At 47.5% G+C, this 14252-nt stretch overlaps 1 protein-coding gene across 5 annotated transcripts in view; it reads right to left on the reverse strand.

Moving 5' to 3' along the window:
* Positions 1–14252, reverse strand: part of ASTN1 (astrotactin 1) — a 287020-nt gene that overhangs the window by 11515 nt on the left and 261253 nt on the right. For all 5 annotated transcript variants that reach the window (XM_073216801.1, XM_073216800.1, XM_073216799.1 and 2 more), the window contains 3 exons: positions 12422–12573; positions 11260–11395; positions 5038–5138 (listed from right to left, as the gene is read on the reverse strand). In XM_073216801.1, the coding sequence (XP_073072902.1) occupies positions 5038–5138; positions 11260–11395; positions 12422–12573 (389 nt within the window). The remainder of the gene's footprint in view (positions 1–5037; positions 5139–11259; positions 11396–12421; positions 12574–14252) is intronic.

Raw genomic sequence — 14252 nt, forward strand, 5'->3', positions numbered from 1 at the left:
AACAGCAGATAAGCCATAGTGTCTGAAATAAGGTGAGTGAGGGGGGTTGATTAGACAGTAGTAGATGGTTGGTGTTTTTAATTCATGGTTCTCTACTATATCATGCTTTTCCTAATGCCACGAGAGAGACAGAGAGAGAGTGATCAAAACACAGAAATCCAAAGGACTGGGGGAAATGACTCCAGGGGAAGAAGTGAACTTTTCACCCCCTAGTAGCAGCTGCTCCTTTTACTATGAAGTAAGAATCCTGGGAAGCATCTGCGGATGGCTTCCTTGGCTGTTATAACAGAAGTCCCCTAAGTAGAGGTCGTAAGATTCCTTGGGAGCTACCTGAGACCTAGTCTGTCCCCACATGGAAGTAACTGACCAGAGAATTCCATAGGAAGACTTGAGGACAAGGTGTCCCAATTGGCTTTATATCTTTGGCATTCTTATCACTGTCCAAACTGCAAGGCCCCCTTCCCCCAACCCTTCAACTCTGCCTGTCCTGTCCCCTTCCCGCTCTCTCCCTACACTGCCCTGTGCTGTGTGCTTCCTCCACATCAATGATTTTCAAGCTTGATTCTCAACCTGGAAGGCCTGTGAGAACAGAGATTGTTGGCTGCCATGGGAGTTTCTGATTCAGTAGGACTCAGATGGAACCTGAAGACGTGCATTTCCAGTAAGTTCCAAGGCGATGCTGATGTTGCTGGTCAAGATGGTCCTTGAGAACCACCGTGCTATACTAATTCATTCTCTCAAGCATTCCTTTCTTCCTCTGGAACCAGCATTATTATATGGCAAATGGTTCTCCCTTTACCCTTGACCTTGGCAGACACTCTTCCTTGTCCGCATATCCTTGTGTTGGCTGACACCTGCCGGAAGCCTTCCCCAATACAGGGGGATCCTTCTGCCATGCCCCAGAGAAGACCACTCTCTGAGACTTTCCTGACCTTTTGCAAACAATTATTTCTCTTTATATATGCAGAAGTCCCTCCATTTTAAAAACTTACCTGTCTCTTCCTATTTCCCCCTGCTCACTTCCTGACCATTCTCTACATCCATGGAAACATCTGGCATTGGGGTAATCTTCTCCACCTCATTCTTTATCTCCATTTGGGTGACTTCACTGACCAAGTGAATGATCTCTTTCTGAACAGAGCCCCCCAACCACCAGAAGCCAATTCTCATGCCTAAGAACATCTTCCCTCTTGAAAGAGTAAGTCCTAATAGGATATTCTGTGAACACAACCCCTTTCAAGGCTCCTGCCATTAAGATCACAGCTGTTCTGCAGTGCTGGAAACCGAGGTCCTTCGGCTCCCCCTTCACTGGGCATCAGCCCTGGACTGATTCCCCTCTCTCCCTGACCTAACCCACCCGGCCCATTGCCAGTGCCCCCCACGAGTCTGCCCCATCTTTTGCCTTTCCTCTGCCTTCACACAGGCTGGTAGGGGCTGCTGGAAAACCCACCAGCCACTGAAGCAGCTGGACCTGCCCATGCCCCTCAGCATTCTGCAGATCCGTCTGTACTTTTCAGCATATAGGATGAGTATGGCATACATAGCTCTTCTTTCTCTCTGGCTCCACATCCAATCCAATAGCCGATCCTTTGGTTCTACCATTAAAATAATTAAGAATGGAAGCACTTCTCACCACGTCTCTCATGAGCATCCTAGTTTGAACCAATATCATCTCTCCTCTGTCTTGCCATAGCCTTTTACCTTGTCTCCCTGCTTCTACCTTAGGGCCTCTCTTTGCAGTCCATTCTCAATAAAGCAGACAGAACTAGTCTGTAAAACATTAAGATCCCGTAAAATGTGTCACTCTTCAGCTCAAAGTCCTCCAGCACTTCCTGAACCAAGTGCAGGCAGAGTCCCTTGCCCTACCCTGAGTCCAGGACTTCCGGGGTGCCTCCCACAGCCTCTTGGAGCTGCCCTCCAACTTCCACCTTCTTGCCGTCCCTCTCCACCCCAGAAGCTTTCTTTCTCTTCCTCAAACATGCCAGGGATTCCCCTACACACTGATACAGCTCTCCCTGTAATGATCTTCCCTCAGAGAGCTGTGTGTCTTCCTCCTCCACTTTCTTCCCAAACCATGCCAGTTAAAGTTCTCCCCTCTGCACTTTCTACCTCATTTCCCAGCTTATTTGTCTCTATCACGTATTTCATCATCTGAAATACTATTTGTTTTACTATTTTTTATTCTATGTCACCTCTGCTAAAATATAAGCTCCATGAGGCAGGACGTTTTGGCCACCAAAGCCTAGACCAAATACTTATTAGTAAGGGCTTAATATATGCCGTGTGATTTAGCAAATTTGTGAAATCTAATATTACACCTATGTGAAAAATTCACATATTTTGTTTCTTTAGCATCTAATCCCAGAGCTCAATAAATGGCTATGGAAGGGGAAATGAAGGAATGGGCAAGTTTTTGTGTCTGGCATCAGGAAAGAGGGACAGGTGTTGAGAGAAGGAGGCATGAGAGCTAGCCTTCACTTAGCGAAGCTTCAGGAAGGGTTGGAAGGCCATGCCCAATCTAGAGACTAGGTTGATTGTAATTCTGACTAGCACATCCCTACTGAGGAAGGGTTATTTCAGTAAAACATGGGTAGAAAGCTACTTGCTGGTGGCTTCAGTGTCATGATGTGGTAAAATTCTTAATAGAAACCATCTAATTTTAGGAAAAGTGTTCATATAAGGAACAGAGTCTGGCTTCCAGCTAGACAATTGGAAGCTGAAGTCATGCTCTGGGTCAGTTAAAAGATAATTCCCATTTGTTATTTGGTTTAAACTCAGACCCAAGTGAGTTATATTTATAACCACCATCTGGACTGAAGGTGGCAAAGCATATGTTTTTTTGATAGAACTGCTAGAACTGTATTACTTTGCAAGGATACCCTCAGTTAGCCTAACTTATTAATTTCTGCATTTGCTCTGTCCAGAACTCCTTTCTGGCTGAGAGATAACAGGACCTGGGAAATCTATTTCATTCTCTCAGCATTAAATTACATTCTTGGGCTCCCAGTTGGTCTGCTGGGATTTCAGAAACGCATCTTTGTCAGGGAGCATAGTGGGCAGAAGAACATTGTGATACACTTTGGGGGCCAGAATTGACCCAAGAAAGCCCCATAGAGACAGCATAGTGGTCAAGCCCAGGTGGACTATTCTATGTGGGCCAGAGTTGCTTTCTATTCACCTGTTCTGCAAGTAGCACTATGCTGCATCTCTCTTACCTACTCATCACCCCCATGATGTCCCATCAGCCTGCTACCTAATCAGCAAGGAAGTCCAAAGTGCCCACCACTGGTGGCAAGAACATCAGGAAATTCTCCAAAACAGAAATAGCTAGGGCACCTTCTCATCACCTGCTCCCCTCTGGCTGGCTGGGAGTAAGAAATCAACATGATAAAATAAGGGTGCCATGGATCCTTATGGACACCCTCTCATCTGGAAGGTTTTCAACCTCTGATTCTGCTTTCATCATCAAGGGATTGTGGAGATTTTCAGAAGTCATTCAGTCCATACCCTATAAGCCAGGCAGCAGTGCCTCCATTCTACTGTAGCATCCCAGGGAACACTAATAATTTTGAAAGAGAGAATTCCTTTGGTCTCTAATTTATATGCTTTTTTTTTTAATGTAGATCTTTTCTTCATCAGTATTCAGAGACAAAGAATGGTTTTCAGTCTTGCACATAATACCTCTCTAAATACCTAATTTAATGCTGTAGGCACTATGAGAATTGATGTCAAATAATGATTCTGAGTGCTGGCTCTGTTAGATGCTCCCTTTGTAACCCTAGCCCAAGTTACTTTCCCCCACACTACGCACTCTAGTCCTGAAGGGCCACTTCATTTGGGTCCTAATATGCTTGTTCAATATATTGATCCCTGCTGCAAAAGGAATGGCGATCCACTGAAGAGTTTTAAGAAGGGCCTTAATATGATCACATTTCTCTGCTGAAAATAACAGTGCCCTGAATGTGCCACACATGTTAAGGGAGGCACTGAATGTGAAGATCCTTTCATAAATTGGAAGTGCTACCATGTCAGTGATTTTAATTAAAGTGGGTCTAGATCGCTCTCCCCTGTGCCTTTGTATCATTACGGGGTCAACCCTTGCATGTAATGGGGCTGGGTACCTTGTGGTCATCCTGATACAGCTGGAGTCAGGAGCCATACATGAGATTATTTGAAGGGTACCAGAAATCAGCTTGGCCACAATATTTCTCTTACTGAAACTTGCACAATGTCGAGCATCAGTCAGTGTCTCCTCTACTGATGTGCAAATGCTATCAGTCCAGTTCTACAGAATACCTATTAGTGGTTGATCATATCACTTTAATTAGTGCCAGAACCCTGTACAAGGGGTGCCTGCACAGCTAAATTCTGGTTGTGCAGGGGATGTGATATACCTCAGAACAGGGGATGATATCAACACCAGCCAGGCAGCATCAGGAGGAAAGGGGCCACAAGAAGTGTGCTGCTTATGCAATGCATGTTGCATGAATACAATCTCTTCCTAATGACAAGGGCCAGTCCTGGTGCACTGAAGAGGGACAATTCCTTACCAAAAGCTAATCCATAATGACTCTGCAGTATAACATTAAGGATTTTAACACATCTTTGGAAGGGAGGGATATAGCAATTAGTTCCAAATCTGTAGCCTTTCTATCTTAATTCAAAAGCATCTTTCAGATGTACATGCATAAAAATACAATGGGAGGAAGTGAGCTGATCCAAGGTCTGAGGGCCGAGCTCATGGCACTTCACTTGGACCTAAGCGCCTTCTGTGCCTGGAGCTCTCATCAGCATCTCTGATTCATTCCTTGACCTATGGGATGTGTGGAATCATGAGGGGCAGTGAGGATTTCGGGCAGAGGCAGAGGCTGAGGCATATTCCTGGAAAGGAGATGCTCCTGTGCTGGGACTCAAACCTTCCCCCTTCCTGCTGAGCTCCAGGTTGTTCGTTTGACTCTCCTGCACCAACTTTCCTCATGGCAAATGGAGTTCCCCAGGGCATGCCTCTGCAGCCTCTGCCAGCCCAGTGCCTCTTACCTTGGGCTTTGACATCATCCACCACGGGGCAAGGGGTCTTCACGATCACGTCACTTGGCCTGGAGCGCCGTCCTGTGTTGTCCACTCCCCACAAGGTGAACCTGGCAGGGAGGGAGGGTGTCATTATCAGAGAGAACCTGAAGGACCTGGCTCATAGCCAAGCTTGGCCTGCACGGGCGGGTTCGCCCCAGCTGCTCTCACAGCTCACTCGCTGCCACCACCCAGGTCAGAGTGTACAGTTTAGAGCCTCCTACTGCTTCCCAGTGGGGTTTGGGTATGAATCTGATGGGAAATGTCATAACATACAGCAGCGGTTCTCAAAGCGGGTCCCCAGACCTGCAGGCAAATCACCTGGGAACTTGATGGAATCAAAATCCAGGCCTAATGCATCAGAATCTCTAGGGATGCGGACAAGAAATCTGTGCTGTAACAGGCCTTTGAGGTGATTCTGACACCAGTTACACTCTGACAACCACTGAGCAAAGGGAAAGAGTATGTGTCTATGGAAACAGATGGTCAGAACTTGGGTGTGAAGCCTCCACTCCCCATGTGTGCAGTTATTGTTATCTCCTCCGAACTTAATTTTTCCCCTTATCTGTGAAATGGGTATGATAATAAAACTGCTTATAGGTCATCGTGAAAATGAAATTCCATAATAATGTGCTTGGAGTCTGAGTGTAGTACCTGGAAACCATGACATTGCACAAGTCATATGCATTCTGTTCTGTCTTATCTTGCACTCAGCTGATACTTTTATGCAAAGAATGGAGGAAAGTTTTATGCAAAGAACTGAGGACTGACTTTAAAGTCAGAGGTGAAAGAGCCAGAGCTGAAGGGTCTTTACATGCCTGTGGCTAGGGGCTTTGTTTCCTACACGCAGTTCGTTTTGTCCCACTGAGATGCTACCCGCCATGGACCAGGCATCCAGAGGGGAAATGCTGCACCACCCCTGAGGCTGAGACTATGCAGTTCCAGGAGCCTCCCAGAAGAGGATGAAGACCTGGTCTGCAAGCCTGAATGTGAAATTTCCCCTTGGATGATGGAGCTGGATGGAAAGGAAAGACAGAGCCCTGGTTCTGCTACTCAGAATTTGAATGTAACCACAAAAACAACCTCCGGTGCTTTGCTCAGGGCCTCTAGTAACTAACCTAATGAACCTAAAACAGATCATTAGATCAGCCCATCCTGTCCCTTTCCCTTTTGCTGTGTCACCACGGGAGGCTACACTGATCACCACGTCTGGATTCTCCTTCCTCCCGCACAGTGTGAGGGTGGAACACAGATATAGGGAAGGTGCCCAGGCCCGAGTGGCCCAGGTTGGCCTCAGCTGGGCCTGAGACACTGAAATGTTGAGGTAGAAAAGTGGAAAATGCCCAATGAATCTGCCAGGAAATATGTTTTCTCTCAGCAGAGGAAGGTGCCCCTACCAGCCCCAAGAAGGGAGGTCCCGAGCTTGAGAACCAGCATGCCCATGTGACTGTCCCTCCTTCTGCTTCCCCAGTCCTCACACAGGAAGGTGCCATCTCACCAGGAGCCCTGGGCTGGTAGGACTGGATGTGATGAGCTGCACTGGGGGCTCCCTTGGCACTGCCTAGCCTCCTCACTGTTTGTCAGACCAGGACCAGGTGAGGGGCTCTCTCCCCATCCACTCAAGGAGGCCCCGTCTGTCCCACTAACCTCTGCCTTGGGCCCTGCTCCTCAGCGCAGACCTCCTGTCTTGCCTAGTACTAAACCCTGACCCTGATGTAAAATCCAGCGTAGTGCTACCCTTCTCTCCCCACCACCGCTTTCCTCCAGGTCTGAGCAGGCTCTGCTCCCAGCCCCACACACTTTCCCAGCGGCAGCGCTGCGCTGCCTGGATCCCTAGCAATGGCAGCACCAGAGATTTCCATCAGTTGCCCCCGTCCCACCCTCCCTCCATGGCAGCCTCTTGGAACTGTTTCTAGAATTGTGATGGAGGCCATCAAAGCTAAAGCTGCTGCACGCAACCAGCCCGTCTGGAACCTGCTGTGTTCTGAGTCCTGTCCTACAGCCCGACTCCCGGGTTGGGTCTCAACTCCCTCCTCTGCCCTCCTGCTCCAGACCATCTCGAGGGAACGTCCTCAGGAGGGGCTCAGAGGTAGCCAGGGCAGACTGCGGGTCTGCACCTTGGGGTGTGGGATTCCCACACCCAGGCAAAGTGCCCCTTACACGCCAGTGTCCCCGCCGTAGAGCCGAAGTCCTGGGACAGGGAGAGAGAGGGCCCAAGGATGGCTGCTGTCCTGCACACCTCCCTGGGGCTGACCTCCAGCTCTGAGTGAGCCCTCTCCTTTCACAGGAGATTCTGACCACAGGGCCCCTGATGTGCAGGAAGCCCAGCTCCCCGCCCACAGGGGGGGCCTCTTGCTCCTTCTGCAGAATCTGCTGTGACTCCACTGCCAGTGGTCAGTTCTCATCATTGTCAGGAGACACCCTCGCCCAGGCTGCTGCCCTTGGGCCAGCATGGCCACTGGGCTACTAGCAGGAGCCTGGCCTCGGGCCCCTGTTCTCACCATCGGACCCCTCCTCACTGCCTCCTCCCCAGCTGTGTGTCTGGGCCCTTACTCCTGAGCCCTGGCCTTGGTTTTGCTGGCTGAGATCCAGCCTGCCTATTACCCTATCCTCTAAAAGATGGCCTTGCTTTGTCTCTCCTGTCTGTCCTCAGGGTCCTGAGCATGGCCTTGGAGCTGCGGGACAGGGCTGGGATCCTGCTACCTGCCTGCCTGAAAGTTGAAGTGTCACCTGCCCTATGAGACTGGGTTCCAGCCACCTTTTGTAGCCCAACTTTTGCAGTTATTTAACCCTAGACCCTTAATTTCTAGCAGTTTCCTTGAACTGTAGTGAGCAATGAACCGAGCCTCAGGCACCGAACTGGCTGTCAGACAGACCCTCTCTCTCAGTGCTGGGCTGCTCCTCACCGCACCCCAGCTGGTCCCAACCTGCAGGCAGCTGGCTTTGTGTGCCATCTTGCTGCAAGTTCCCACTAACTCTACTGGATCCTGAGCTGGAATGAAAATTCCTGTGCTTAAATTAATTCTCGCATCACTCTGATGGGGCACCTAGTATAAAATGTATAGTCCTAAGCCCCGACTATGTCTAATAGTAAAGCAAGCTATTAAGAAAGGAAATGCTTGCCAAACCCTTCTGAGTAGAGATGACACTTGTCCTAAGAGCCATTCCTCAGTGGTGCCGGTTCCCTTGGTCTGGAAGGACACTGATGGAGCAGCCAGCTTGTTTTTACCATTAAAGGGAGAAATTGCACATGCAGTCATTTCCAGAAGGCTGCTCTGTTTATTGTTCACCTTCTGGTTTCCACCACTGAACACTCTCAGGACTGAACTAGTTGGACCCACTGGACAGAAGAGATGAGCTCTGCTCCCAGTCTGGGGGCTACTGTGTTAAGTACATTTACAGCCTGGTCCAAAGCTTCTAGGGCCTTCCCACCACAGCCCGGCTGAGACTATTCAGCCTCTAGTTACAGCCCGTATGAGTGAGGCCACTGGAGAGAGAGAGAGAGAGAGAGAGAGAGAGAGAGAGAGAGAGAGAGAGAGAGAGAGAGAGAGAGAGAGAGAGTGTGTGTGTGTGTGTGTGTGTATGCATGCATACATGTGAGCAGACACAGCCTGGCTATGCTGTTTCATAGCACAGTCAGCTACGTTCATGTCTGCCTCTCCACTGGAAGCAGTTTCTGCTGATTGCCCTGAATCTGCTCCCGTTTTTTGAATTATTTGTTGGCTGTCATATGTCGCCAAAGGCAGTGACTTTCCATGAGCACATTCTGTGATGAGGGGATGGTGGGCTAGCAGGCCAGGGAATCACCTCCCCACTCTGGCCTCAGTTTCCTCATCTGTAAAATGAAGATGTTGGACCAAGCATTTTAAGATCCCTTTCAACTAGGAATTCTTAATTGTTTTTGAACCATGAACCCTTCTCAGAATAATGTTTTTAAAATGCATTAGATGGAATATATATTATGACAAAGTAAGCCAGCTATGCTGAAATGTTCTACCTCTGTGGACCCCAGGCTAAGAGGCAGCTCTTATGCCTTAACGTGAGGGGATTGGATCACGCTGTCAGATCCTTCCAGAAGCTGGGAGTGGCTGGGGACTGAGACACAGTGCATGAGGAAAATGCAAACCCTGATTCAGTGCTTAACCACCCACCATACCCCCAACAACCAGCTGGGATTCTGGGAAAGCTCCTCAGGGTGGCTGAACTTCAGTTTCCTCAGCTGTGAAATGGTAACAATAACCCTAATCTCACAGGGGCTGGGAGGGCTCCCCGGGGGCACCCACACATAGTAAGCACTCCATGCATGAGGGCTGCCTTCCTCCATTTTATAGGTAAGAACATTTAGTTTCAGAAAATTTCAGTGCCTTGCTTACAATCACTAAGTGGTTAAAGACAAAAACCAGGCTTGGGGCCCATGTGTTCTCATCTCATAATCCAGGGCTTCTCCCATTACGCCAGGGACTACAGCTCGGGGTCCGTGGGCTCCTTTCACAGAGAGGACAGCGCCAGGCCACTCCCAAGCCTCTCCCTGCATCTGCAGCACCACCTAGTGGGCACTTGCCATTTTCTCCCTGAGCCCGTGTGTTGTCCAACTTCAATAATCAACATAGACACAAGTCCGTGTTTTACAAGACATAAGAAGACAATACTGGAAGTTAACCAAAGATAGTAGAGTGGGGTGGGAGATGGTATCAACTTCAGGTCTTTAATCAGGATATGTGGCAAATCAGGCCAACACGAGGAGGTTCCCCGGGTGAAGGCTGGCACTCCTAACAGACAACCAAGCCAGCCTGCTCATGGGAACTTTGAAATTCCTCATTAATGGTTGTGACTTAGTGACAGGAATTATTGAGCCCTTATTATAAATGGTAATTCTGCTTTCACTGAGTTGGAGGCATTTTACAGGTTAGGTGGTTCACATTCCCAAATCCTTGTTCCTTCTGCTGTCCCCTTCTGAATAAATAGCTAAAACTGCCCAACAGCAATCAAACTGATGAGAATCCTAAGCAGAGTGACTTTCCTTTGTCTTAGTATTATCGTTTATGTCTGTGTATATTTTCCAGTTCTTGTATAATGTCACTTGTCTGTAGGTATGCTACTTTGATCAGCTCAGACACCTAGTTACATCTCTTTTTCCTGGTGAAGACATTCGCCCTGAGCATCTAAGCTCATCTTGCAATCAATGCCACTCACATTTCTAGTGCTTTCCATCTTCAAACTCTTTAGCCGTGGAAATGGAAATGATTTATTCTGGAAACCTTGACTCTATTCTTGTGACCTCATCTGTAAACTGTTAAATGTTTTTCATACTGATGGGGTCAAAAGATCCCAGAACTACATTAACGATGGATTCTGCCTTAGCCCGCAATTTCCCCAGCACGACTTGGAGTCCATCAATCTCTCTCCTCTTTTGGTGTCGTTTATGTCTCTGCTTCAGAGATATTTTACAACTGTTCCCAGAGCACAGGAGTGATGGGGAAGAGCTCCCAGAGGCACTAGGGCTGCTCCAAATGCCACCATATAGGAGTTCACTGGATTTTCTCTGAAGAAAAATGCTGACCGACTCTAACCTCCATAAACTATTGCAATGCCACTGGGGCTAAAGATGAGTTCTTGCTATTCTACTTCTTCCCTCCAGAAGAAAGCAGTATCTCTGACTTAGAGCACACACTCTATTTCCCCAGCCTCTTCTTCCATTCCCTCGACTCCCATCTGCTTCTGCTGTCTTGGACCACGTGCCACTCACCTGCACCTTCATGCCTCTCCACCTTCACTCTAGCGGCCTCCTAGGCCTGGTGGGCCTTTTTTCAACCTTACTTTACCTACTGAAATTCTACACGACCCAATTCAGATGATGTCCATGCTACTTAGAATTCAGTGTTTCTTTCCTCTTCTACATGTTCTTTGCTCTTCTATCCAGCATTTATTTCATTCTGCCTGAGATTGAAGTTAGTTATTTATCTCTTTCCCCTCTATTTTGCAAACTCTTTGAAGGATGGAACTATATTCTCTTTCTTTATTCTCCCCTCCCAGTGCCTAGAAATTTCTCTACAATGCTGATCAGGACAAAACTTGAAAGACTCAAAAAAATATTTTTTCCAAATCTCCAAAGGTGAGTAGCAAAATGGAACCAGCTCAAAGCTTTGGGATGTTGAGGGTAAAGGAATAAGTAAGCAGGCATGTGTCACTCACATGTAGATGGTGTCAGGTTCCAGGCATCGTATGATCAGAGAGATGGTGGTGAGCTGTTTGTCTGGCACCTGAGAGGGCATGGCACAAGGGGACTTTGCTCCAGAGATGATGTCGTCCACAAAGCTCAGTACTGTTTCTGCCCAGAGGGGAAGGAACAGAAAAGGGTTGAGCAAAGGTGACGGCCAAGTGGGAAGGAGATGGGACCAACTCAATGTGAACTTGACATTAAGCCTGCTCCATCCTCAGTCTGCCCAAATTCCTAGGAGCGAAAGGAGACCTAGAAGAAACAGTCTTCTCTGACTGTTCCATGTGTAACTATCAGTTTAGAGCCATTTGTTCAGTTCGTTCAGAAGCAGCTAAGGGAAGATGCACATACCGCATCTGTGAGCTCTTCCATGAAATGTTCTTGGCATGGGTGGAGGAGAGCTCTCCTGGTCAGTGGTCAGTGCCAGACCTTCACGGTACCTACACACCTCAGAAGGAGCAGTAGACCGCTCTCCATGCCTGAGGGCAGTCATGTGTCCAAGCCTTGGTGATCATTTTACCAGAAGCTTGTTGCCCTGAGTTAGACTGTGGAGCCACCACCCTTTTGGTGGCCATGCGCATGTGAAAGTTTTAGGGATGACCTGTGTTGGCCTTCCCTATGTGTAGGCAGTGAAATACTAAGACATGGAACACTTTTCCTGGGGTGTTTCCACTCCTTTAAGACTTGCCTCTTCTAGCTGGACCTGCAAAGGCAGAGTTTGCTTTAGGACAAGACACGGGGTAAGCACATCTGTTTGCACATGGGTTTGCCTGGAAGGGGGTTATTAGCAAAGGAATCTTTTTCTGTAATCATGGCAGTGGTTAGCACAGAATTGTTTCCTAATTGTGGGCTAGGATAACTAGTGCACCGTATTGTTGTTCCTTTGTGAGTGTGCCTAGAGGCAATGAAATGGACACCTCTTTTATAAACAAAAAGTAAAACAAAATCAAAACAAGGCTTTGTCAGATGCTCACCATGCAAAAACTCTTAAATTGACAAGATGGTTGCTGTTTCTTTTCCCATTCCTCCTGTATTGTTGCCCTGGGACACTGGGGCAAAGCCAGGAGGCAGGACATTTTTCTGTTTTCTTTTTACCACTCTAGGTCAAGACAAACCTGTGAAATGGGAAATGTTCACCTGTCTCCACTTTGGAGTGGTCCATCCTATCAGTGACCTTTTCTTGACGGATGAGGTAATCTACGATCTGCACCCCGATGGGAGGCTCTGAGTGTTCCCACTCCAGGACCACGAGGGTGCTGCTGGGCTCGTGAACCGTGGAGAGTCTCAGCCTGAGGGCAGACAGGAAGCAACATAAGACTGGAACCTGTGAGGACCTTCTGGTACCACCACTGGCCGCCTTCTAAATTGTTATGCCAGAAACTCTTCTTCCTAACATTTCTTAACCAACCACCACGTGGATCTAAGGAGGCCCTGAATCCTTAACTAGAGGGTAAAGGTTCCTAAAGATCTTTAAAATCTGTATTTTATTAATCTAAGTTCCTATTCCAGATTAGGAACTCAACATATACTTGTAAGTAAATAAGTAGGTGAGTCAAAGATGAGTGAATGCCTCCATGTTACTGGGTCGGTGGAGAAGACTTTTGGGGGAGGCCCTGTAAGGGGCTTGAAAATATAACTTCTTTCCTTGTGCAATGTTCATACCAAGGCCCACTGAAGGTGGTGTCTGGAGATCAGTTTCTGTAGCATTACCAGGGTCTGCCCTGCTGATGGAGGCCTGGCTTCCCATCTTGCTATGGGTACTAATGTTATCTTCTACTGGCTGGACCTTGCAATAGGCTGTTTGCAGGGAATGCTCAGAGGGGGCCTTACTTAGCAAGACAAAATTGGCCACCTGTCAAGCCCTCAGGGTGATGACCTGTTTCGGCAAATTCAGGTTCTGATTTCTGTTTTTGCCTGTGCCCTTGGGTTTCTATGCTATCCCGATTCTTAATTGCTGCCTTTTCTGTCTTTTCCCAATTCAGTCTCCTCATTCCACATAAACTGTCTGTTTGGGCCATTCTTTTGCCCTCCCATCTCATAACTCTTTTTACCTTGTAGAGATTCAGTGAACAGTACTGACAGTCACTGGTATGGATCTCCTAATGGTTCAGGTGGTTTCGATCCACTGCCTTATTCTGACTTCATGTGTGTCTACACTTTCTCATTTGCTTCCATTGCCCAGTTTCTTGCTGCACTACTGGCTTCTGGAAATTTTCCCAGTTCCTGCTCATTCCAGTCTCCCTCCCTTACAGGAATCCCTGCCATTCACCCCCATCCTTGGTTTCCATATGTCATGACCACCCATACTCCTGGCCTTCGGACCTCCACTCAGCTCACAGATGCCTCCCACTGGTCTCCAAGATCACTGGACAGGCACTGTGGCTGGATCACATCAAAGCAATGTTCAATTTACATTTAACACATATTTATGAAGCACCCATTACTTATAAGAACGTGCTCAGCGCTGAAGATAGAGTGGTACACAATCTGGCTCCCAGCCTCTTCTTCTATGGAGTGCTCAGTAGACAAACATACAATTAGACATGTGATTATAATCATGTGTGATAAGAACTTTAACAAGAAATCACAGGAGTCTGTGGAAGCAATTGCAGGGAATTCAACTAGTGGGGAAGTAATGTGAAACACATGCTCCTTAGTGGCTAACTATGAAGGAGTGCATAGTTTGCCTATGACATTAAAAATGGAATAGACCCAAAACAGTGCGGATATTGACAAATTCATTAATTAGAGTCATATGCAGAGTGCTATTTTGAAGAAAAAGCATTAGGAAGCTGAAGTAAGTAACTAAGTCTTTCTGAGAACTCAGATTCTGTGAAAATATGGACTAAGGTTGACCTCTACTGAGAAATAGGAATGTGCATGATTTACTCAGACTTGTGTGTAACTAGAGTGCATTTCTATTTCCAGCTACCAATAAAAATTCAAGAAACTAAGATATACCACTGAA

This window comes from Manis javanica, chromosome 11 (assembly GCF_040802235.1).
Source record: "Manis javanica isolate MJ-LG chromosome 11, MJ_LKY, whole genome shotgun sequence".
Taxonomy (NCBI): Eukaryota; Metazoa; Chordata; class Mammalia; order Pholidota; family Manidae; genus Manis; species Manis javanica.